This window comes from Trachemys scripta, chromosome 3 (assembly GCF_013100865.1).
Source record: "Trachemys scripta elegans isolate TJP31775 chromosome 3, CAS_Tse_1.0, whole genome shotgun sequence".
In the NCBI taxonomy this organism is placed as follows: Eukaryota; Metazoa; Chordata; order Testudines; family Emydidae; genus Trachemys; species Trachemys scripta.
Genome location: NC_048300.1, coordinates 80,195,556 through 80,222,521, shown reverse-complemented (window position 1 = coordinate 80,222,521; position 26,966 = coordinate 80,195,556). Strand labels below are relative to the sequence as shown.

Genomic DNA, 26,966 nt, shown 5'->3' with positions numbered 1-26,966 from the left:
TTATTTCCTTCTTCCTCCCCTGATTTTCCTTCCAAAACAAAATTCTGGCAAAATCAACCTGCTTTTGTTAACGCTTTCAGTCTCAACACAACTACATATTCCAGAGGAATACAGTTCTGTCGAAGCATCTTTGACTAGCTCCAATAATGATGCAAGTATTTATATTACTTTTGCTGTCGTATAGATTTTTTTTTGGTGATGTTCTTTTTATGATTTTCTGGTATCCATCTGTTGCAGTCCTTAATCCCAGTAGCTGTCAGATTGTTTGGACAAACTGTCAGAGCTTTGTAAACTACTGGCATTTATCACTGATCCTGCTAGCAAACTAACATTTGTTGACCATATTCCTCTGATACTATGACAAGAATTTTCGGAAATAATGTTAATAATATGACAGAAGCCCTTAACCAGTCATGAGACTGGAGTGGTATCCTTCAAGTGCTCCTGTTCTAATAGCTAGAGTAATTGAAGAATGCGTTTGGATGGGAAATGAACCGTTGCTTCAAAGAGGAAATTAAACTGAGGAGTAAAACTATGGTCTTGGGGAGAAGGATAATGGGTGAAAATTTTGTGGTGCTATCGCTTTCACTTTTGCAGCACTACATGGCAGGAGGACAGGATATAAAAGAATTGGAAAAGGTTCAGAGAAGGACAACAAAGATGATCAAGGGTATGGAAAATGGCTTCCATACAAGGAAAGACTAAAAAGATTACAATCATTCAGCTTAGAAAAGAGATGACTAAGGGGGCATATGATAGAGGTCCATAAAATCATAAATGGTAAAAGATGGAAAAAGTGAGTGGATAAGTGTTGTTTACTCTTTTACACAATATAAAAACCAGGGATCACCTGATGAAATTAATGGGCAGCTGGTTTAGTACAAACGAGAGAGTACTTTTTCACACAACACACAGCTAATCTGTGGAACTCATTGCGATGGGATGTTGTGATCGCCAAAATATAACTGCGTTCAAAAAAGAACTGGATAAATTCAGGGAGGATAGGTCTATCAATGGCTGCTAGCCAAGATGGTCAGGGACACACCACATGTTCAAGGCGACCCTAAACCTCTGACTACCAGAAGCTAGGAGTGGAAGATGGGTGGATTACCATAACTGCCCTGTTCTGTTCAAACACCCCACTTTCAAAGTCAGGATTACTGGGCAAGATGGACCATGGTCTGACCCAGTATGGCAGTTCTTATAATCTTATGACTATTAATTCATTCTCTTCCTACAACTTCTCATCTTCATGTTCTGTACGAGATGAATATGTTTTAGGGATAGAAAGTATCTCCGGGGACATCTATACACATGGTGATGCTGCCTTTCAAGGGCATATTATTATATTGCCAGTCATCTCCTTGTTAGATGAGAATTCTTAAAATCTGCCATGAATTCTGTTTTTCCTGTTTGTAGCTTAATGCCTTTTCTCTTCTTTCCCTGTTTGAAATCCAGCATCACTCCTCCTATTCCTTTTGTTACTATGTGTGAGACAATTTTAAATTGTGGTGTTCCTTTCTCTCCTCCAGGAAAAGATCCACAGTTCTCAGTCTGCCCCCTTATGCTTCTAACACTTCACACCACTTTTGTAACCCTTCTTTGGAATTTTTCCAGTTTATCACTGCTTTTCTGTATTTTGGACATCCAAAACTAGACCAAAGGGGCTGGATCCTACCTCCTCTCAGTGCAAAGCAGATAAAGCACTGTCTTGAACAGGCAGCTGGAATTCCCCTTGCATAGGGGAATCCCAGGAAGTATAAAGACAATATTCCTACCTCTGCTTGACCTGCTCCTGGACCTCACAATGCAGGGGATGTCTCATGAGCATGCCAGGGATGAGAAGGGATATGCCTGAATGCACTGCACTCCTGTGGTTTTGGGTTGGTGGTATGGACCACTTGGTGCCATTCCAGCCCATGGAAATTAGAGCAACCCTGAAGTTGCTCTAATTTGTTCTTTCAGCTGAACTAGCACACATCTACCTCTGGGATTGGTGATGGAAAGCCACCTATGCTCTCAGCCTACTACTCCATTTCACCAAGCTGGCTCACCTGAGTATCTGGCTCAAGTACTCTAGCTGTGCTCTAAACAGAGTTGTCAATACTGAAATTTGTCACTCCATCCTCTGTTCTAACCAGGAAGATGCCAAATTCTGCTTTTAGTTACACTGGTATAAAGCCAGAGGGAAATCATTGTAACCACTGGAATGACTCCAAGATTACATTGGTGTAAAGGAGAGAAGAATTTGTCCAAATATATATCAGGGGATTGTCAGCTCTTCCTTTATTGCAGTAACATCATCCTATTTGGTTCTCTTTGTCTTATGAAGAGTTTAAAATGTAGAAAGAAAACTAAGTGAACTTCTAAACTAAGCAATGTGTTTTTCAGGGGTGCATCATCTTTTAATGCAATAATCCTCATGATTAAGGTTCATGGAGGAAAAGACCTATTCTGATTTCACCAATGCACATGCTGGTAGTGGATTTCAAGTCAGTGAAACAGAAGCTATTTTAATAAGTATTATAAAAGTGAAAATAATTACCTACTGCAAAGTTTTTAAACAGACTCTCCATCCACACTGTATAGATCCTCTAATTATTGTGTGGTGTTCGAGTTTCAATACTTTTAAAACTTGTTAATATCATTTTATGTTAATGCTTAGACCTAGTAAAGGGTGTGCAAAACTAATCAGAGTATCAGGAGCCTCCTGCTCTCCTGTTGACATGCCATACACGCCTAAAGGGCCCTTGATCACAGCACTAAAATAAACATCAGTACGGTGCAATCAAGTTGTCAGCTTTAGCTTTCACACTTCCTGGAAATGATTCATAGTGTTTTTGGAACATGGCCATCTCAAAGCTAGACTTGCCTGCTATCTAGGATATCAAGGTGAGATATGAACAGAATTTGCTGGCTTCTTTTTCACTATGCCAAAGCATATCTTGATGGTGGCTCTGAGTAGCAGGAGGCCAGTGATGGAGCTAGAAGAACAGCATTTTGAACCATAGGTGTCAACTTTCTCTAGACTGTGCCTCCAGTTGATAAAGCATTTCATTCACACAATGGATGATGCTAGATGACATTAGGTTGAAGCCATAACCCATTGTCAGTGGCTCGAAAATCCAGTCAAGGATTTAATTATAGCAGTCGCAGGTTAACTGTAGATTCAAGAGTCGTGTCCTTCAGTCTTCTAATTCAGTTGAAAAAGGAAAAATAATTTACTGTGTATTAGATTTCTGTGGCCACCTAGAATAGTGACTGGATATTTCACTGGACATAATTAGCTAGTTTAGGATTGTTAGAATTTCAATCTATTTTATCAGGAATTCCTATGATTGTAGTACATTTACTACATATGTCATTAGCATTCTGACCTATTCACTGTGTTTAGTTTTTGTTCACTAGATTGACAGGAATATCACAGAACTAATATTTTATTAACCCTTTAAACTTTGAGATAATGCTCCCAAATACTGCATTATTTTAAAGCTCCTGGAGGACTGAATAGCTCAAGTTATTGTCAATGAGATTTTGATTTCTCAAGTCTGAATCTGGACCGGTTTGGTAGTGATCAAAAATCATTCTCATCTAATGGCTCTGTAATGGCAAATATGAAATAAATTGGTGATATTAGTGCATTTCCTATTAAGCAGCTGTCCACAAACTACACCCACCCTTGGCCCCCTTGTTCACAGTTGCAGCAGAAAGGCCAAGGACTGAATGGGCATGAAGACAGAGCTACCCTCATATTCCTCCAAAGTGTGGTCCTTCTGGAGAAGAATTTTTGTTGGTGCATTGTGGGAGGAGTGTACTGCCTCTACTTCTTATGTGGATAACCAGAGGTCTTTGGTCTCCAGGGCTGCTAATACATCACTTTTCACCAACAAGAGAGAAAAAAAAATCTGCAATGTATTTTAAGTGTCTCTTTTCATTCCTTAGCTGAAATCAAGGAGCAGAATATAAAAGTACAAAAGAAGTGAATTCGTGTACATGGAATTTTAAAAATTTGATTCTGGCACATTTCCCATTGATCTGTAGAAAGAAAATTTTATCCACCTTCACTCCACACCTCTCGAAAAACATTCTAAAAGGTGGCAAAGAAAGCGGCAGTAATTGGCTATTCAAGAATTCCCCTAGCAAAGGAGAATCCTAGGGTAGTGTAGAGCTGTCGTGGTTTGGGGTGGGGAGAGGGCTTGCCAGGAGTGTAAGGGGGCAAGGCAGAGTGCATAACACATCTGAAATTTGGGTCCAGGAAATGGAAAGTATTATTGCAACAAGTCTTTTCAAACAAAGTCCTTGCATGTAATAGCACATAGCTAGGGGTTTATCTATCCATCACTCCATTAATTCTGAGGGTGCTTTCCATATCCTCATCAACATTTCATCTCTTTCTTTCTGACAGCATCGTCATGTGATCAAGAACTTCAGTCAGCACTGGAGGAAGCTAAACAACCCCAAAAAGACAATGTGTTCATTCCAGAGTGCGCTCAGGGTGGCCTTTACAAGCCCGTGCAGTGTCATCCTTCCACAGGCTACTGCTGGTGTGTTCTTGTAGACACAGGACGTCCCATCCCTGGTACATCAACTAGGTAAGGCATTAGGGGTTGTGATGCTATCATATGTCCCTGGATAGGCTTATGGGGCCAGAAGCTCAGCAGATGTATATTGCAATGGCAGTGGAAATAGACTGATATACACCAGCTAAAGATCTGGCACTCTGGATTAAGAGCTGTCAAAGCGTTAGACTAGGTGTCCAGCTGTTGACTCTGACTGCAATGTCATGGTCAGCACGTGGGCATCTCCATTCTTCCCTTCCCCTACGTTCCTCTTAATTCATGCTGAGAAACTACAGGGTGGAAGCCAGGAAAAAGTCAGCACAGAGTAAGCCCCACTTTCTTGCAGTATGATGATGAAAGAGCCAGTTGACATTGTCCATGTAAGAAACCAAAACCAACATCAGAAATGTTTCTCTGGCAGTCCCCACAGCTATTTTCATCGGACAAGCTTCAATGGAACAATTGCCTTGAAACCACTAGAGAGAGGAAATATCATTTTAGTATGTTATTAATAGAAGCTTGGAATTCACTCCTCTTAGCTGAGCCGAATACATGGTAAAGCGTTCTGAGCCACATTGAGCAGATGCATGCAGGGTGAATATCGGATTCCAAAGGAAGTTATTTAGGCCACTTATTGAGGTTTGGCTCCTGCAGGAAAACTATAGAAGGCTCATTTAAAACCAGGGCAATGTGTACAGCCTGATGCAAGCATTGACCTTTTCATGGCTTGGTCAAAAGTTATTTTTTGACCGTTACATAAGATGCGTGGAGAACAATGTTTAAGAAACAGATTACTCCCTAAGAATGTAATGCAGTGCAATCTTGTGTGCTCTTGGAGCACTGATTTATTGACAGTGTATCAAGTTGTTTTGATGTCTGTTCATGCAATAGACTGGACCACGCCTGCACTGTGCAGATGCTTAGCCTACGTAGGAGGAACCTACGGTCACTGGCAATCTCCTATTTCTCATCCCCTGCAAGCTACAATCCTTAAACTGTCAAATTGAATTACCAAGATTGGCCCTGAAACTGTATGATCAGCACTTCTGATGTTCCCACAGAACCTGTAAACACGTAGTCTGCTTAGAAACAGCCCTGCTCCTGGTGTCTCTCTCTCTTTGTTTCTCGTTAAAAAATCATTTTGCCTTGAGCCACTTGTTGGTGACATTTCTGTTTTGTTTTAACTTTGGGGCCAGTGCAGCTTTCTTTGCCTCAGCTCATGCGTACAGTCCATTTCCAAGGACCTTCTTTATTGCTCTTTCCAGTCAGAAACTGAAGTTTCTACACAGCTTCAGGTTGGATTAATCAAACCTAATCTTTCCTGGACCTTTCTGGTAATGCTACATGTGACTTCTGCTTCATAGGGTAGCAGTTACATTTTATTCATATTGTTTCCTTTCATATTATATTTTTTCCTGTAGCCAAACATTTCATGCAAATCTCTCTTCTCCCCGACCCCTGCACCTCCTCCAGGGCTCAGAGTTTTGGTACAAAATGTGTCTTTCATATCAATGTTGATCCTATTGCCTCTCTGGAAAAGAAGGGAAGAAAATTGGCAGAACTGACGGTTTGAGAGATGGGGATCCTTTTCCTCCATTGGTTTGTGGGGAGTCTTCAATGAAGTGAGCACTGCGCATGATCAATAAGAGCTGAACAGCAGGCAGATTTCTTTATCCCATGATTTTCTTTCTATTGATTGGAGTTGGGGTGTGTCTGTGTGTGAAATCAATGTTCTTTTAACTCAGGAGCTCTTTCCTGAGGCATGGTACTAGATGAGTAGTAAGGACTTATGAAAAATGGTGCATCTGATCTTCCCATCAAACCTTTCCATTCAAAATGCAAATCGGAGGAACGACTATAAGAAAGAAAATAGAAATCCAAGACACAGGACTAATACCAAGGACAGTAGGCAAGAAAGAAAAACACTCTTTGAAAATCTGTAGAGTTGTTAGTGGAGAGTAACACAGAATACACAGGAGCTGGCAGTTGTTGGCATAGCAATTTGATGCTGTACTTGTTTGTGATATGAATACAAGAGTGTGTGAATGAGTGCTTAAATGTTTCACATCCAATGCACCTAGAATACTTTGGTCACCACAATAAATAATGGTCTCATTAAATCTGTCAGACAACATGAAGGGATGGGGTAAGTGCATGTTACCCCCAACGATTGCCTGTCCCCATCATTTTGAAGCCAAGGAATGATCAGTTGTCAGTGAAAGCATTCCAGAAAAGAGGTAGCATTGTTGAAATAAAACAAAGATGGTGCAATCAGTGGTAAAACAAAGTAGGTAAACTAACCTACCCTAAACTCCATGTTCCTCAAATGCAGATAAAGGGAGTTTATCCATTTCTCATTTACCCTTGACTACGCTAGTGGCTGGAATGGGAAATTAACAAAATTAAAGACAAGAGCTTGTGACGGGTTGGATCACAGAAACCCACTTGGGAGCTGCCACCTGATGTACCAAGACTACCCCTGCTTCTGTTTTCCCTGCCAGCTCAGGACTCCAGCACCCTGTCTTGCTGAGCCAGACACTCCCGTCTGCTTCAACACAGACCCAGGGTCTGAATAACTTGCCCCAAAGCTGCAAGTTTAACTGAAAACAGCTCACAGAAGTGTGTTTGTCTTTAGCAGTCAGATGCCCAACTCCCAATAGGGTCTAAACCCAAATAAATCCGTTTTACCCTGTATAAAGCTTATACAGGGTAAACTCATAAATTGTTCGCCCTCTATAACACTGATAGAGAGAGATGCACAGTTGTTTGCTCCCCCAGGTATTAATACATACTCTGAGATAATTAATAAGTAGAAAGTGTTTTTATTAAATACAAAAAGTAGGATTTAAATGGTCCCAAGTAGCAACAGACAGAACAAAGTAAGTCACCAAGCAAAATAAAATAAAATGCGCAAATCTATGTCTAATCAAACTGAATACAGATAATTTCACCCTCAGAGATGCTTCAGTAAGCTTTTTCTCAGACTGGACACCTTCCAGGCCTGGGCACAATTATTTCCCCTGGTACAGCTCTTGTTCCAGCTCAGGTGATAGCTAGGGGATTCTTCATGATGGCTCCTCCCTCCCCTTGTTCTCTTCCACCCCTTTATATATCTTTTGCATAAGGCGGGAACCCTTTGTCCCTCTGGGTTTCCACCCTCCCGCCCCCACTGGAAAAGCACCAGGTTAAAGATGGATTCCAGGTCAGGTGACATGATCACATGTCACTGCAAGACTTCATTACCCACTTGCCAGCACACACATATACAGGAAGACTAACAGGTAAACACAGCCATCTACAGACAATGGTCCTGGTTAATGGGAGTCATCAAGATTCCAAACCACTATTAATGGCCCACACTTTGCATAATTACAATAGGCCCTCAGAGTTATATTTTATATTTCTAGTTTTAGATACAAGAGTGGTACATTTATACAAATAGGATGATTACACTCAGTAGATTATAAGCTTTGTAATGATACCTTACCAGAGACCTTTTGCATGAAGCATATTCCAGTTACATTATATTCACTTCTTATTATGTTTTTATAAAACCATATAGACTGCACAACATCACAGAGTTTCCTGGCAATAACAAGCCTGCTGCAAAGAAGCGCAAAAGAACTCAGTGAGGCTGAACATGAAAAAACCTGCTAGGACAAAACTTAAGACCAGTGGAAATGCGTCTGGTTTAAAAAATAAATAAACCAAGTGGAAACAGGTTTTTTTTAAACAAATAAACATTCCCCTAAAGTTCTTTTAACCCGACCATTAAAAAGAATTGTGCTAATACCTGAAAAGAGAGGGACTAACAAAAGACAGTAAGCAAATGGGAAACTGACCACACTATTACATTTTCTACATTGTGTGAAGTTCACATAAAAGAAAACAAATATCATAAATAGTGAAAAAAGGCCTTGACCCTGTAAACACTTACTTAAAGTTAAGCATGTAACAGAGTAGTGCTTTTTAATTTATGACTTTTAACCTGGCAATGTCCCCTTTCCAATATAAACCTGTCATTCCATCCCTCTGCCACACTGTTGTCCCCAGCTTCTTGTATTTAATATTCTCTTTCATTGGGTCTCAGTGCAGCTACTTTTCCATAGGCTCAGCTGGGACATTTGGTGAGAGATTGACAAAAGAAGATGAGAGTTTTATTGCCTTTCAGGGTTAAAATCAGACCTTTCATACTACAGTATTTTAACACCTATTTTGTTTTACAGATTTAGATTATATATGATGTACTGCATTTGTATTTACCATAAACCTAAGCCAATAGGGAAAAAGTGCAGATGGCAGAGGGGAAAGTGTAGGCACAGAGCACTAATAATAAGGGCGGGGGGAGAGGAGGAGGAAGGAAATGCAGAGCGGGGTATCAGATTAATCAGGGATCAGGCTGGTTGCCAGGTACTACATTAGTGTGCACCACTCAAAGATTTCTCTTTCACTCTTTCCCTGGCTGATTGAAGAGGTCATCCATCAGATAGCTGAATTCTACCCTTGCCATCAAAGCAGCTTCTATTCCCGTTGTTCAAAAAAAGTGCCTTTTTCACTCATAGGAGACGCACTCACATGGGCATGAAATTGCATTGCACCTTCCTGGAGCAAACACTTTATCTGATGGGCCACTGGACAATTCAATAAACTTTCATCAGATACTGTGAAGATAAATTAAGCACTGAAGAGGAAAAAATGTCTTACTGTTTCATCCTGTCCTATAATGAAGAGTCAGAATGGTTGTGTGTTGTTCTCGTGGCTAGCAGAACTTCAGGACATTGCAAAGTTTGTGATGCTTTTAAAATGACTAGTTTGATGAAAATCAGATAAATGCATTTGTTAGACATTTTGTGATATAATTGGGTATATATGGTCACTGGGAGCATGTGTAACATGGGTATTTCTAATAAGTTGAGCTACCATATGTAGTATTAAATCTAAAATTTTAGGGAGGCAGAATGAATGTGTTCAAGTATGGACAGGGGAGGTAGAAGAGTGTTTTTTTTCAAAGCCTTATATAAAAAGGCACACTTGTTTGTTTAAAATTTAAGCTTTCCCCTGAAGTGCTGTAAATTCAGATGCTGCAGGTTTGAACTAATGCGTGAGAATCTGAAAGTATAATTCCCCAGAAAGAGCCCTCATCTAGTTTCTCTGAGCTGAGTGAAATGTAAAAATTAAACATAGAGCACACAGTAAAAGATGAAAAGCATACTAGATTTTAAAAATTAATTGTAATCTATGAGCTTATTAGTAATAGAATATTAGGGTTGTAAGAGACCTCAGGAGGTCATCTAGTCCAATCCCCTGCTCAAAGCAGGACCAACACCAACTAAATCATCCCAGCCAGGGCTTTGTCAAGCCAGGCCTTAAAAACCTTTAGGGATGGAGATTCCACCACTTACCTAGGTAACCCATTCCAGTGCTTCACCACCCTCCTAGGGAAATAGTGTTTCCTAATATCCAACCTAGACCTCCCCCACTGCCACTTGAGACCATTGCTCCTTGTTCTGTCATCTGCCACCACTGAGAACAGCCTAGCTCCAACCTCTTTGGAACCCCCTTTCAGGTAGTTGAAGGCTGCTATCTAATCCCCCCTCACTCTTCTCTTCTGCAGACTAATGTTTTTTTTAAACTATGACCTTTAACCTTACCATGTCCCCTTAAAAACAAAGTGAGATGGATGAGATATAAACTAACAAAAAATGGGCTTTATGAGTTAAGACAAGAACTTTAATATTAACCTTGTTATGCCTTGTCATTGCAACCTATGGCCTTGATCCTGCAAATACATGCACATGCTGGCATTTACTCACATAAGTAATCCCATTGAAGTCTATGGGACTATTCACACATGTAACTGTTTGCAACATTGAAGCCTATAACTGTTGAGAACTTCTAACACGATGAAAGGATTTTACCAGTTGTAGGTGATTTTTAAACATCTAGACTATAGTTGAAAGAATCTAAAAAAGGGGTTTGTGAATTCAATTCAGAAAAGCACCAAAAGGTTCTTTGATCACAAAACGGTGCTGAAAATCTACTGAGAATATGCAGTGTTAGAAACCATTAAAATGTCAATATGTGCCAGTTATCATACAGGTACTAAAGGTGCCTCCCATATTGACCTTGGGGAACCAATGAGGTGATCTTAGACACATGAAACTGCTATAAATGCTGATTTTTTTTTTTTAAAGAGCCTTTGAACATCCTCCTCCATGTCCCAGCTGAAACAAAAAAGTGGAGTGGACCACAGAAATGAAAAGAAACATGTACAGAACAGCCCTATAGAATAAAAGGATGAAACCAACAGAATTCTGTAGAAATGTAATGAGGTTCTACTGAAATTAATCCAAAACCCTATCAAATTTGATTATATATTTTCTAGAGGTTTTGTGAACTATCCTATAGAATTATATAGCCCGAGAATAGTTTTCTATTAAATTCAATAGGATAATACAAACAAAAATATAGAAAAGTGATAGTCATCTATTCAATTCTAGGTGCTTCCCATAAGAGAGGGGGAAAAAAAGCAATCAAATTTTTATGAGCCTTAATAAAGATTCAAGTATCAGAGGGGTAGCCCACAAAAGCTTATGCTCCAATACATCTGTTAGTCTTAAAGGTGCCACAGGACTCTCTGTTGCTTAATAAAGATTCAGTTTGGGTTCAGTTAAAGGCCTGTCTTACTGTACCACAACATATGGATCACAAGCTAAATATGAGTCAACAGTGTAACGCTGTTGCAAAAAAAGCAAACATCATTTGGGATGTATTTGCAGGAGTGTTGTAAGCAAGACATGAGAAGTAATTCTTCCACTCTACATGCGCTGATTAGGCCTCCACTGGAGTACTGTGTCCAATTCTGGGTTCCACATTTCAGGAAAGATGTGGGAAAATTGGAAAAAATCCAGAGAACAGCAACAAAAATGATTAAAGGTCTAGAAAACATGACCCGTGAGGAAAGATTGAAAAAAAAATGGGTTTGTTTAGTCTGGAGAAGAGAAGACTGAGAGGGGACATGTTTTCAAAAACAGAAAAAGTTGTTACAAGGAGGAGGGAGAAAAATGTTCTTAACTCTGAGGATAGGAGAAGAAGCAATGGGCTTAAATTGCAGCAAGGGCAGTTCAGGTTGGACATTATGAAAAACTTCCTAATTGTCAGCGTAGTTAAGCACTGAAATAAATTGCCTAGGGAGATGGTGGAATCTACATCACTGGGGATTTTTAAAAGCAGGTTAGACAAACACCTGTCAGGAATGATCTAGATAAACTTAGTCCTGCCTTGAGTGCAGAGGACTGGACTAGATAACCTCTCGAGGTCCCTTCCAGTTCTGTTATTCTATGATATTTCATTACATGACTGGTTAATACTTCGGTCGAAATCTTGAGCATCAGAATAATCTATTTTTGGGAGGAATATGCCTGAGAAGCAAACCATGAAGTAGCATGAAATGAAATTATTAGACTTGGTTGGGCTGTTATAGCTTCTAGCATCTTTCATCTCTATTTTGGCCACCTTTGCAAACTAATACAAATAGGGCACCAAACAGCTGTATCACCATGCAGGTGATGGGAGTTTCCCATGTGCTATGTAACACCATGCAGAGCTGAAATACCCTGTCTTATGTACTGTATGTTGGTGAGAAACAGGCTTTTTAAACTGTGGGAGCAGCTTTGATCCCAGGAGTTTACATTGTGACTGGTTGCCAGGTGTCATTCCTCCTGATTAATCAGTCAATGGTAAAAGCAGCCGTCTTTCTTGCCACAGCTCACATTTCTTGGATTGTCATTTGTGAAGGGGGACTAAATCTCACAGTAACTGCTAGTGAATCAGTCTGACACTGATATGTAATCCACAGCCAGCAACGTGATCAAAGCCCCATTTTCTTACATTGTCTGTGAGCTTTCACTTGTTAGGATTCCAATGGCACTCCAAGAGTTAAAGACAGGTAAAAGCGAAGCAGAAAGAGATCCTCTTTTAAATAGAATTTAGACAAGTTTCTTATCTGCATTTTGTTTAATGAAAGAACAATGGATTGATGAAATCACGCAATCGGAACCAGAAGGCAGAGGACCTGATTCTTCTCTTCCATTTGTACCCAGTCCAATGGAAAATCAGGTTATGTGTGTGTGTGTGTGGGGGGGGAGGACAGGAAATTGTAACCCCAAACCTGCAGAATGCTAAGCTAGTTCCATATGCTCTGAGGCAACAAATAAAATAGCTTTATTGTAAACTCCATAGTGTAACCAGTCCCTCTTTTGGTTTAAAAAAAATGGCACCAGTGCTTTCCACATTCAGTTCTTGGGGCAATTCCAGTAGCACTGGAAGATCCAAATGTGTAGTTACAGAGCCCCACTACACACAGTTTTCCTATTGAGTATGATGGAAATTCTTTTCCTGTTTGATATTTCCCCAGTTGGTTGTGCCCCATCCATTTATTGGGAACTTCTTAAATCAAGGCACTGAGACTCCATAGGGAGGCTCATAAAATACAGACTGTTTACCATTCTGTGTTGTATGAATATTGTTGCAAGCACTCACTAAACTGGCCTCAGTGCAAACACAGGGTGGATTTATTATTATTGTCACTTACTTTCCAAGTCAGTATACAATGCTAACAACTCAGAATAATAGCAAAATGTGCAAGGCAGGAACGAATCATGCTTTGTAGCTTCTTTGATTACTCCAGAGTTTTGGTTTAAGACACGAAAGGCTGCCCCAGGATGGTATTCTGAATTTTGGAAGGATGCGAGCAGGGAGAGAGTGAGGGCTGATAAAATTGGGTGGGCTCACTCCCCAGTGTGTCAAGTTTACACACAGTACAGCTTGGGATGGAGGATTGGAAGGTGGCTGTGTGCCACTGCCACCTTTCTGGTCCCCTGTTACTGGACTGGGCAGGAGCTGAGCTACAGAGCTGCTCTAAGTTATATCACCTGCAACTAGAGGCTGTGGTGGCCAAGGATCTGACCGTATGCTTTGCCCTGAACCTTCTTATTGTTGGCATGCCCTCCAAGCTGGTGGTGGCAGAGGCATTGATCCAGCTATAAATAGTTAAGTACAATGTAGCCATCACATTCATGACCCAAATATTGTTGGCATTTGAAATATCAGCATAGAATCATAGGACTGGAAGGGACCTCGAGAGGTCTTCTAGTCCAGTCCCCTGCACTCAAGGCAGGACTAAATATTATCTAGACCATCCTTGACAGGTGTTTGTCTAACATGCTATTAAAAATCTCCAATGATGGAGATTCCACAACCTCCCTAGGCAATTTATTCCAGTGCCTAACCACCCTGACAGGAGGTTTTTCCTAATGTTCACCCTAAACTGCCCTTGCTGCAATTTAAGCCCATTGCTTCTTGTCCTGTCCTCAGAGGTTAAGGAGAACTATTTTTCTCCATCCTCCTTGTAACTACCTTTTATGTACTTGAAACTGTTATGTCCCTTCTCAGTCTTCTCTTTTCCAGATTAAACAACCCCAATTTTTTCAATCTTCCCTCACAGCTCATTTTTTCTAGACCTTGAATCACTTTCATTGCTCTTCTCTGAACTTTCTCCAGTTTGTCCACATCTTTCTTGAAATGTGGCACCCAGCACCAGACACAATACTCCAGTTGAAGCCTAATCAGCGCTGAGTACAGCGGTAGAATTACTTCTTGTCTCTTGCTTACAATATTCCTGCTAATACATACTCCTACAGTGCAGGCTGTCAGCTGTAGCTATGCTAATAGATTGGTAGTAGCAGCAGGAAGCGTCAAAACTCACAATGTGTTGCATCTGAAGATGGGGATGGGGTTTTAAATGCAGAATAGATATACTTCATTATATAGCATCTTTTACAAGACCATGGGGAAGACAGCACAGTTGGTGGCATTTAATACATCTACTTGTAGAGGCGGTAACAAGAAACCCAGTGCTATTTGTATCATCTGTGACTCACATACTTGCATTAATTAAATGTCTAAGAAAGAGACAAGACATATCATGTATCAAGCAATAATTGAAGATCAGCTAAGTCCATTCCACTCTCCAGTTCAAACCATCACAACACATCTCCTCGTCCTCAAGACTTTTCTGTAACTGCTAGTGGTTAGTGGTCAGCCTTTCTTACATAAGTTAATGTTTGTTCCAGTCACAATACAGTAATACACAATTTTAGTACTGTAATATTCACCAAGCACAGTACCAAGTTATTGGGAGGGAGGGTGGGGCTAAAACTGTTTTTCAGGAACATCACAACCTGAATAACATGCCAGCTGCCAAACATGTTATATGGTTTACAGCTTTATACACCAGTGTTCTGGTAGGTGGGAGGAACCTAATTTTCTTTTTGTATTAGGTTTCCTAATGTTTCTTTGCTGTCTTGTTTCCGCAGTTTCCCGATCAGTATAATGGGCTCACTAATATTTTCATAGAGTTGTGAGGATGAATGAATTAATATTTGCAATGAGGTCTTTGGAATATCGACACTATGTATCATTTCCCTTCTGCCTATATCCTTGTGTACGACTGTAATGAGAACAAAATTACACAGTTTCGGCTCTGAACAAATGAGGTATAATTTCAGCGTAACCATATAGAGTTCGAAAGAAGAATAAAACTAATTTAAGTTGATTTCAGTTTGTTTTTTCTTCTCTTTGCTTTCCCTGTAGGTATGAACAACCTAAGTGTGATAACAGCGCCAGAGCTCATCCAACCAAAACAAAGGATTTGTACAAAGGACGCCAGCTTCAAGGTCAGTGTAATGGACGAGTTTTGCAGCACATATTTTAATGGTGTTTAACCATTGCAATAACTAGGGGGTAGTTCCTTACCAATGGCCTAAATAAATAAATAAATGCCGGGATGTTGCTACATTGGTCTGTCATTGACTGAAGCCTGAGAGTGGAGTTTTGAATTGAGGGGGCTGTAAATAAGGGTGTAAACATGTTGTAAGATGCAGTAAGATTTGCTTTCTTGGGTCCTGATTCTGCAGACAGTGACATCAATACAAGTTTTCCCACCAATTCAGGATCAGGCCTTTGTTTTATTTGTGTAACTTTAGGTCTAGACAATTGGGTTTTGTGATATTAGCTGCTGTAAAAGGAAATTGTGGATTATTCAAAAGTAGAAAATCAGAAACAAGCAAATAATTTGGGGGATTAATTTTTGTGTGTGCTGTGGGAAACTTCTCCGTTCACCACCCACAGAAATTTCTAAATGCTTACTGTGTCAAGAATAATCTTCAACACTGAATGACATCTTCATTAAAGTGTGCATTAGAACTGCCTATCTAGAAAGTAAATGTAATTGCAAAGTATAATTTGAAAAGAAATAGAAGCAACAAACGCAAACTATATCTGGATAGACTATAAGTAATTATATGTTATCCTCTTTATGGAAGAAAGTATATAATGCGTGTTCTTTTAAAACATTCATGGTATCTCTGTGGTACAAAAATCTGATTTGCACTGAAATTTGAGCCTGGAGTATGAATTTCATGACTCCTTGCAAAACACCCCATCTCTGTTTCTTTTATGAAAATGGGCATGCAATGTTCAGGTTTTAGATGGGTGAGTCTAAGTGCCACATACAATAAACATTGAAATTCAGCACAAGGTCCTCAAATAGGGCTTAAATGGGACTTATGTGGTTAATAGGCCTTGGGCTGACCTACTTCACAGTGGTGAATTTCACCTATAGGGCCAAATTCATCCTGGGTGTAATTCCACTGAAGTCAATAGTTACTCCAGGAATTGTTTTGACCCATAACTCACTATCCTGCCCCTATTGACGCCTACAGGAGACTGGCCATTGACTTCAGTGGGGCCAAGACACCAATTACTCCAGTATTTAGTGACTCCCAAGAAATTAAATTTGAAGTAACAACACTCTCACCCTTCTCTGCTTGTAGGTATAAAACTTGAATAGTTAGTTGACTGTGATTCTTTTGCATATTGTGTCTGTGTGTAAAGAATATATTTCTGGATAGCTAAACTGAAGAAATGGATTTTATATTTAGTTCTGAGTATGGTGGCCTCTGGTCATTCTGATCGCTAGCAAAAATCTTTGAAGAAACTTTTGCCAGGGGGGATAATGCCAGTTTTCACACTTCTCTTCTTTACTCAAACTGGCAGTGTTTTTATGCAGTGCAATAATGAAGATTTGACCAAAGACAGGAACTTTCTGCCCATGAGACTATTTAAGAGAGCTTTCCATGCTGTAAACTTCCACCCGGTAATTTTGGTTTAGTAGGCAATGAGCTTTTGATTCTTTCCTTTCACCCTACAGTATTTTGCATTCTATCAGCTTTAACCCCACAAACCACTGCTGCAATGTGAACTCATAATTACTATGAATTCTATGTGACACAGATTTGGTTGCTTATATTTATGTTGCTTACCCTTAAATAACCTTTGACTTTGAAGTGCTTTATACTATTTTAATCTAAAGACAAGTAGTCCTGGTGAAGTCAGTGCAACTACTCACACTGCAAGATTTTAACAGCTGATTAGCAAGATTTTAACAGCTGCATTACTATTTATTATTTCTCTACCTCTGTTAGAAACGATTGGCCATCTCCTCAGCTGGAATAAATCAGGATAGCTCTGTTGACGTCAATGGAGGTATGCTGATTTACACCATTCCAAAGCAGGTGTTGCCTCAGACTGGCTAGGCATGCAACAGAATAAGGCTGATGGTATCTGGAACCAGAGCTTTAAACCCATGCTTTCCTAAAAAAATGCCAGTTTTTACATTTCAGCATCTTCTCCACCCATTGTTAAGAAGCGTATATAGTGAACCTTGACCCAGCATAGAATTTGCTTAGGCTCAAAGTTCATGTAAACAAGGAAGTGATGTTGTCATTGGGATTACCACATAGGGCTAGGTTGGTCAACTGATGAGCAGATACCCTTGCTGTCCCTAATCCATTTCTGCAATCAGTTGCAGTAGGCAACAGCGCTCCACAACCCCCAACATGGAGAGACTCATGATACCAGCTGCCCCAGCGATAGCTGCTCACTTTTGCCAGCCCTCCCAGATTTTCCTTCTTCTGTAGCTATCTATTCATAATGCTGGCCCTGTCTCTGTACCTACCACCCTGAAAGAAAAGTACTTAGATGAGACACAAACTTGGATCTAGTAGCGCATTGAGCTAGTGCCAGATCACTGCAAGTAGCTGGTCTTTAAGGGCCTAGTTATGCTATCCTTTCACTTACTGAGAATTTATAAAGAAGTGTACTCCCACTGAACACAATGAAATTATTCTTGGAGAAGTGCTACTCAGTTAGAGTAACAACAGTAGAACTGGGCCCTTTGTGAGTATCAAAGAAACTCTGTAATCCTGTGTACAGTTTTATAAAATGTATTACCGTTTCATCCAAGAATGTTCTGCTTTTACATAACTTGTATTGATGTCATAGGGGCATAGGACTGGAAGGAACCTCCTGGCTCACTGAGTCCAGTCCCCTGCAGTCACAGGCAACTGCATTGTATAATCCCATTCATAAACTTATCAAACTCTATTTTAAAACTAGTTAAGTTGTTTGCCCCCACTATTCCTACTGAAAGTCTGTTTCAGAATCTCACTCCTGTGAAGGAGTGAAGCCTTCTTCTGATCTCTAGCCTAAATTTATTCATGGCCAGTTTATATGTATTTGTTCTTATGACAACATTGTCCTTTAGCTTAAAGAACTCTTCTCCCTCCCTGATGTTTGTCATTATATGCACCAAAGCCTTTTGATACAGAGGTTCTAAATGTGACAAGTTAACATTTCCGAGTCTGATAATGAAAGAAAAAGAACAAATAATGATAACCCTTATAGATGTGTTAACTTGCTAATTCATTCAGGATGTATTCCTTGGGTGATCTTATGAACTAGTGCAGCAGCAGTATTGTAACTTTCCAAACCTGGAAAACCCATTTCCAGAGTGTTCTTCACAATATCATCGGAGTTACAGGGGTGACCACATTTATCATTTACTGGAGCTGGGAGAATGGTTTGAGCAGTAATGCAAAGCTACCCCAAGAAGTTGTGTGGCAGATTCCAGTACCAAAAATGCTGGGCTTTCAAAGTTGGCAGGTGTATTACATTACAGCTGAGCGTTGCTATGGGGAATGAGCACTCAAAGTGCTCATTGCCAAAATGTGGGTGGCAGGAGCCTTTTGGTTTTAATGAACTTTGTTCAGAACTCAAACTGTACAAAGTGCTGCTGTTTTGCCTATCTGCCAGTCTCAACATGAGGTCAAGTTTTATCTCATACATGTATCTACACACTCCACATCTTCATATGGACTTATGTAGGACATAAGATGTGCATAGTCCTTGTACTAGTCCCCTATGTGAACACATGCTAACTTGAAATACAATACACAATGGTGTGGAAGATATTTCTGAACACAGCTGACTGAAAATTTTCCATCAACACTTTTTTTTTTTTTTTTTGGTCACAAAATTGGGTCTGACTAATATTTCCCCCCAACCACAAAAAGTATCTGCTTTCTGTGGAAATTTTTTTGACTTCATCATTGGCACCTGAAAACTAACAAGCAAGATGGTACACCATAAAAGAGACTGTCTGGGCCAGGATTACATTTCTTAGCTAGAAGTAACATTATCTTGTGAAGGAAAAATAGTGAGGCACACGGGCATGAACTAGGAAATATAATTAACCTGGATTTTCAGATTTAACTCTTAATTTCTGTGGTTTCATGGCTTTAAATAAGACCATTAATATTGTTTACATTTAATTTTGGTTTGTTTAAATTTCCATTTTCTTTAACACTGTTTTTAAAGTTCCTATAGCCATGATACTTCTCCTCATAGCAAGGGCTAATTTGGGGGGAAATTTTAGTTAGGGTAATTCTCAAACTGTAATACAATCTACTGGTTTGAGTTCATATGCAGATGTAGTAAATCCATGTGCTGAAAAAATCCTGAAGGTGCCTTTTTGATTTGTGCTTTAATATTTTAATCTAATTCTTCATTTCCAAATATTTCCTTAGGGCCAGATGATGATCTCAGTTACACCAGTAGAAATCAAGACTAGGTCACTAACTTCATTTAAATTATTCTGGATTATTATTGGTTTAAATGAAATCAGTATTTCACCTGTTATAGTTTTACCCTTCCTGGCTGTACCTTGGCTCTCCTCAAAGACCAGCTCCAGATGCTTCCTGCTAGAATATTGGCTCCTGATTAGGTATCAGATTAGTCTGAAGAAAGGATCCTATGACACTTCTCAGAAAAGATCAATATTTGTCTCTCGATATAAGTGGATTAACTGGCACCTGAAAGGTTTAGTGTTTTAATATGTGGAGTTCATGCAAAGTCACAGCATAAGAGGGATCTGAGCTAGTAAAATTTCCTTTAGATTTCTAAAAGTTCTCCCTTAGATTAAATTCTGAATTCACAGTTTGGAAGTGAAATATGGACAAGGGAACAGTATGTTCTGATGAGGGCCGAAAAAATGTAATTCACATTAATTGCAAAGACAACTCTTGGCATACAATTTTTCACTGGCTCTACTGTTCTAATGTGGTGCTTCAAGTCCTAGCCTTGAACAGCTTATACTGTGCAGAACAAAACTCATGATTTGAGTTTTGTAGGAATGCGGCATAGCTAAGTACAGCTTTTTTTGGTTGTTGGCAATTTATTTTCATCCCATAGTTTCACAGGGATAAGTTAGTCTTCACTTCCTCTCCACGTAGAATGGTTCCAGCACTGAATGGCAGTCAGTCTTCAGACACATTCTTAAGTGTTTTAATGCTTAGTACTTTGTTTATTTTTAAAGGCATTAATTAAGTGAATATTTCTGAACAGAGAGTATATTCCTATGAGTTTCTGATTGTCAAGGCAATTGCTCAACTGGCGCACTTCTTTCTCCACTGAATTGTGAATGTAAGAGGATTATATTTTTATGATGTAACCAACATTTTCAATGACTGAGCTAATATTTTAAATATCCCTTTCTGTTACTAAGTCTTAAGCTCTAAGGGGCCCAATCTAGAAATTCCCTGGCAAAACAACCAGTGAAGTTGATGAGTGTTTTGCCTGAGCTCTATACTTATCTTCCTGAGACCTATACCTATCTTCTTAGCAAGAGAAAAACCGATAACTTGCATAACTGGTAAATGCTTTTTGTGTTTGAGACCAGTCTATTTATTTAAAAGTTGAATCCACAACTATAGAATGTAGTGATACGAAGTGACAGCTCTACCCTTTGCACACATTAAAACTGGGTACAAATCACATGAACGGCAAGTTTGGAATAGAACACTAAAGACAATAGGGCAAGATAGGTAAGAAATACGTGTTTGATTGCAGAGACAAATGAGGGCTGTGGAAATTCTGAATGCAGTAGAATAAATGTTTCACTGCACAGGGTGGGGAGGACACTGAGAGTCTGCACAGAGCAGCCACACTTCCTGGGGAGTATTCTGAGCATTGCTCAGCAAGGCTCAGTACACCCTAGCACAGCATGGGACTGAAGCAGCCATAAGTCCTGCATTCTCTGAGTCTGCAATAGTAGCTCCAGAGCAGCTGAATCTGGGGAGAGGATTCTGTCCTCATCAGCCTGTTTAGCTGGGCTTTGTGCTGGGAAGAGGATCTGGCTTTAATCTCATTAGTTGATCATTATTTTCTTGATCTTACCATGGGCAGATCAAGGAGCAGTACTTGAAGAAGAGAGAGAACAGAGAATACAATAACAAAACAAAATAGAACAAAGTGTTACAATTTTTTGATATAATACCTAGATTGTAATAGCAATGTAACACATTAGGCTTTAGGTTATACAGGAAGCCAAAGCCTGTAGTTATTTTTCAAGGCTCTGTAACTTTCATTCAGTATTCTTGCTTCCTGGATGGCCTGTCCTGATCCCCTTAGCCAGTGCTGGCCTGGCCATATCACTAGTGATTTATCTCAGCCACAATTAACATTCATTGATTATTTTGAAAAAATCACCAAAACCCTAACTAACTTAAGAACTGTTTAATGCTTCCAGTTTAGTGACAGTTTACTGAATAATACAAAGTGAAATTTATAGTAAAAGCAATTCAGCTAGCAGTAAAGCACCATTGGAAGACAGAGCTGTGCCAATGGTAGCAAAAGAGAAAAGCAGGCTAATTAAAATGTGATATTACTGGCTTGGCCACAGCATTTCCTTCACTGCTCAATTAATAACTTTTAAAAAATGTTATGTAAATTTTAAAAGGGCTAAATTGGGAGCAATAAATTCTGACTGTATTTGCTTTCCAGCATATTTTTAAAAACTGTATTTGAACGGAGTGAGGGAGAAGTTTATAAATTCTGCCCTCCCACCTTCCCATAAGAGCTTTTCATACTGGACCTCCTGTTGAATACTGCAGTCTTCCCAAGTGTGTGCTGCTCTATTCCATAGTTAATGTGTCTGTTCTGGAGGACAACTAATATAGTTGCAGGAAAGTGACCTTATAAACAGATGCATGCTAAGACAGGAAGCCTTTAGTCATTTATTTGTCCTTAGAATAGAAGAGTTTCCCTTGAGCATTGGCCTGCTAAACCCAGGGTTGTGAGTTCAATTCTTGAGGAGGCCACTTAGGGATCTGGGGCAAAAATCAGTACTTGGTCCTGCTAGTGAAGGCAGGGGGCTGGACTCAATGACCTTTCAAGGTCCCTTCCAGTTCTAGGAGAGAGGATATATCCTGTTGTGTTTTTTTTTGTTTGTTTGTTTTTTTTAAGTCTGGTAGAGAGCAAGTCTACAGCTGTGATCCCTTGCATCATCCACTCTCCCACCCTCTGATAAATGAGTTTCTGGTCGTATTTTTGGTATAGTAACCAAATTATGGTTAAGTAAAAGTGTGTTATTCCTGGAAAATAAAGGGCTAAATAGACATCACTCAAACTCCATTCAAGTAAATGGAGCTATGCTGATTTACAGCCATTAAGGATGTGGACATAAGGAGCAATCCAGGCCCCACTGAAGTCAATGGGAATTTTGCCATTGAGTTAAATGAGGCCAGGATTTCACCCCTAATATTTTTGGGTGGGGGAGAGGAGTTAATAGTTCTGGACTTCTATGATAAAGGTCTTGCAATGAACATATATAGCATATTACTATTTTTCCTTGGTGAGAAGCCTGGGCTAAACCAAATGAAGCCTCTTTTGCAATAAAACCAAAGCATAACTTAAAAAAAAACAACCCACCAACAACACACCCTCCAAAACAACAACATATAATTCTGGGAAATTTCTGGGTGCATGTAATACATTAAATCCAGAAACTAGAACACAGTACAGGAACAGATTTCTTGTTGTTAGCCTGTACACATCTAAAATGATATCCTCCTGGAAAACAGGATGGGAATGTCCATTTTTAGAGCTGATTGAAAAAGGTGTCAAGTTTTTCCTGATTTGAGGAGGGAGGGGATATTTGAAATTTTGAAATTTTCCAACCTCCTCTATTAATTTCTGCTTCATATTCGAAAGCTGCTTACTTACATACACAAGAATCATGTTGTAAGAATCAGTTTGAGTAATTTGATTTAATAGTTACATCTGAATGAGCACTGCCATCAACATCCAAATGAGACAATGGTATAGAAGCATTATAAAGCCATGGCAAGTCAGTCAACAACAAAAGACTGTAACCAGCAACCCCCACAAGCTGTACAATATTGTATATTACCAGCTTAGCAGCACTCAAAAGGGTCTGAAAATACCCATCAAACAAATGAAAAAACAAATGACATTCAAGAAAAAGAGAAGGAAAGAAACATCCACACCCATTGAAAAGGGGTGAAAAGGAGCTTTCAGTCTATAACTGAATGACCACTAGAGGTGGAGATCATCAAAACTAACTTCACTATCCGCCACAAGAAATAAGAGAGAGCCGGATGGTGCTCCTACTGAGATCAGTGAACCTCAGTGGGAGCTGGATTGAAGCCAATGTCTCTTCCTGCAGAAGTCCAGTGATGAAAAGTGAACAGCTAGCTCACCAATGGGTTTTTTTAGTTGAGAAATACTTCCAGTAAACTTAAAGAAGCCATTAAGGTTTCCTGGAAAATACACTAGTATAGCTGTGGCTCTTTTTTTAAAAAAAGCATATTGCCTACACAAGGGCTATGGGGGGAAAAAAAAAAAGGAAGAATGGCCCCAAGTACCATTTAGTCTAATGAAGTCTTGGGTTTCACTCCGCCAAAACCAGCACTTCTTGAAACCCACTTGGCACTGTTTATTGATGACAAGTATTGAGCCTGTAGAAATATTGTTGACTTTTTAAAAGATTCCTAAAAGCATGTAGCACTTACCTCTCTCTGGAGACAAAGAAGCTTCAGAATTCAGGACACTGATCCCCCCTCACTTGTCCTGCACATTAAATTAGTCATCATTTGCCTATATTACAGGAAAAGGGGAAATGAAATTGTGCATACTAATTCTATAGCGGAATCTAAAAATTATTAAAGGATCCAAGGGGGAGGGCAGAAAGATGTGTGTTTGATTTAGAAAAAAAAGGGGGGGGTGGGGCTCAGAGGAGGTTATGGGGGAAATCAAGATGGCTTTTTTCTTTTGAAAAAAGTCTGTATTAGGGAGTTAAAGGACCACAGAGCCCTTAGAAACAGCTGGTTGGAAATAAGACTATAGATACTGGTGTCTTATCTGTGCTGGGCATAAAATCCTAGTGCAGAGTGAACCTCTTATCATACTGGAACCCAAAAGAGATTAAAATATTTCCACACCCCCCACTGAACAAACTTTGACACTCTTTCCCCTCAGCTATTAAGCTTTGAGAAATGCAGGAAAAACAGTTGTAATTTCTGGTACAGTGAAGACATGGGAGAGGTATCTCCTAACAACCCGGGGGCAACTAGGGAGCCGCTTCAAAGAGTTGCCAAAAAAAACAAACAAATCACACACTACCAAAGAATTCCTTCCCACCCCCAACTGGGCAATATTCAGTCCTGCATTATTGACAGATACAAAGTCTGATAATTAACTGGAAACAAAAGATTCTCAGCTTCCCAATGATGCAAACTCCTATCCCTGGAAGTCCACAACATATTGGACAGTGAAGACATGAATTTTTTAATGCATAGAAAAGCTACTGTAAGTCACTTTTACATGTTAAATTTATTAGCTATGCTTTTTCTCTCCCTCTGAGCTCTACAGCAGTGTTTCCCAAACTTGGGGCGCCGCTTGTGTAGGGAAAGCAGGCTGGTTTGTTGAAGGACATGCTAGCCACCACTTCCTGCAGCCCCCATTGGCCTGGAATGGCGAACTGTGGCCAGTGGGAACTGCGGTCAGCCGAACCTGTGGATGCTGCAGGTAAACAAACTGGCCCAGTCCACCAGGGACTTTCCTTGATGGGCCATGTGTCAAAGGTTGCCGATCCCTCATTTAACCTAACTATAAGGGTAGTTAAGCTCTGGAATAGGCTTCCAAAGGAGATTGTGCAATCCCCATCACTGGAAGTTTAAAGAACAGGTTGGACAAACACCTCTCAGGGATTGTCTAGGTTCACCTGATCCTGCCTCAGCACAGAGGGCTGGACCTGATGACCTTTCGAGGCCCCTTCCAGCACTATATTTCTATGATTCTATGTTATTTCTCCCCTTTATCAAGAATTGTGACATGCTTTCCAGAAACACATCTACAGACTTTCTTTAATCTTACTCAATTATTAGTTGAATTTATCCATCCAGATTTACATCAGCTATTTACAAAATGTCTTATATACAGGATTTTTTTTCCTTGTCAAGCCTTATTTTGGAATACGAAGGCCACGTTTACACTACCCGCCGGAAAGACGGGTAGTAATCGATCTATCAGGGATCGATTTATCACGTCTCATCTAGAGGCAATAAATCGATCCCCGAATCGACACCCGTACTCCACCTCGGCAGGAGGAGTAAGCGGAGTTGACGGGGGAGCTGCAGCAGTCGACTTGCCGCCGTGAGGACGGCCAGGTAAGTCAAACTAAGATACTTCGACTTCAGCTACGCGAATACCATACCTGAAGTTGTGTATCTTAGATCGATTCCCCGCACCCCCAGTGTAGACCAGCCCAAAGAAATTGAGACTATTTCCTCTAAATCTTCTTAACATAATCCACTTCATTTCTCACTTCACTTCTCAACTCCTTTTCCCATTTTCACATGATCAGTGTCCATGATTTTTGCCACTCCTTCTGGTCTGTGGCATGAGTTTGTAGGTCTTAGAATTCCAGTCCTTTGCCAAGAGAAGTTTAAAGAGAAGAGTTTTTCAATCTTATTTTTGGTCTTCCATGCCCTTTCTTGATGTCTTCTTCCTTCCATGCTTTCTTTGCTCTTCATTTTTCTCCCATTCTTATCACGTGTCCAGTCCACTTCAAATGTGCACTTTTGCAATCTGTCATAGTTCATCTTCCCCCTAATTTCTTCCATGCACATTCTGTCAACCCTCCGCTTGCTTGCCATTCTTTTCAGTATACTATTTCATGCTACCGGTATCATCTTTTGTTCCATCTCCTTAAAACCCACTATTTTCAAACAATAGAGCAGGCAGGGACAAACACTTTACCTTTCAATTTGTTACTTAGTTGCAGGTATCACAGTACTCCTGCCACCTTTTTCACAGCTGCCCATGCAGAATTCTCCAGATCTCTCTCTGATGGCACTAAGTACACACATTTTTTTTCTTCTGACTCAGCTTCTCTCCTGAAACTTTAATCATGAGCTCTTCTTCCACCTTCGCTATTTGCACAAGTTCATAGTTTAAAGGTAAATGCAAAGAAAACTGATCTTCAAACACAGATGCCTACTCAGATACCGTATTTACCTATTCCTCTTTGCTGTCAGACAAAAGGGCCAGATCATCAGCATTCGTTAGTTTTCTCTGTATCGCGGCTGTCCTACTTATTAACGCAATACCAAGACTGGAGAGAAGTGGACTCAGCACACTGCCTTATCTCAAATCCACCATCACCTCAGAATTCTCAGAAATTCCGTTTATCATTACTACCTTAGCTAGGGCCTAAATCCAAATGATTATAAAATATACATAGACATGTGTGTGTATTGGTTTGAGCATTGACCTGCTAAACCCAGGGTTGTGAGTTCAATCCTTGAGGGGGCCATCTAGGCTGGGGCAAAAATCTGTCTGGAGATTGGTCCTGCTTTGAGCAGGGGGTTGGACAAGATGACCTCCTGAGGTCCCTTCCAACCCTGATATTCTATATTCTCTCTCTCAACAGTGGCTTTGTAATCAGCTCACTAGATATGGGTTTACTGGAATGCTTGGTAGCTACTTGCTTTTTATTTTATATAATCCACCCCATTTGTATAATCTTCTTATTCATTTCCACAATTATAGAAATGTAAAAACTATGGGCCAAATTCTGCTTCTGTTTACATTGCTCTGAATTGAGAATAATTCCATTGTAATCAGTGAAGTTGGTCAGGATTTACA

The 26,966-nt window shown here is 39.9% G+C and overlaps 1 protein-coding gene across 2 annotated transcripts in view; it reads left to right on the top strand.

Moving 5' to 3' along the window:
* SMOC2 (SPARC related modular calcium binding 2) overlaps nt 1-26,966 on the top strand; it is a 177,446-nt gene that overhangs the window by 122,730 nt on the left and 27,750 nt on the right. For both annotated transcript variants that reach the window (XM_034765188.1, XM_034765189.1), the window contains exons 8-9: nt 4,406-4,592; nt 15,213-15,295. In XM_034765188.1, the coding sequence (XP_034621079.1) occupies nt 4,406-4,592; nt 15,213-15,295 (270 nt within the window). The remainder of the gene's footprint in view (nt 1-4,405; nt 4,593-15,212; nt 15,296-26,966) is intronic.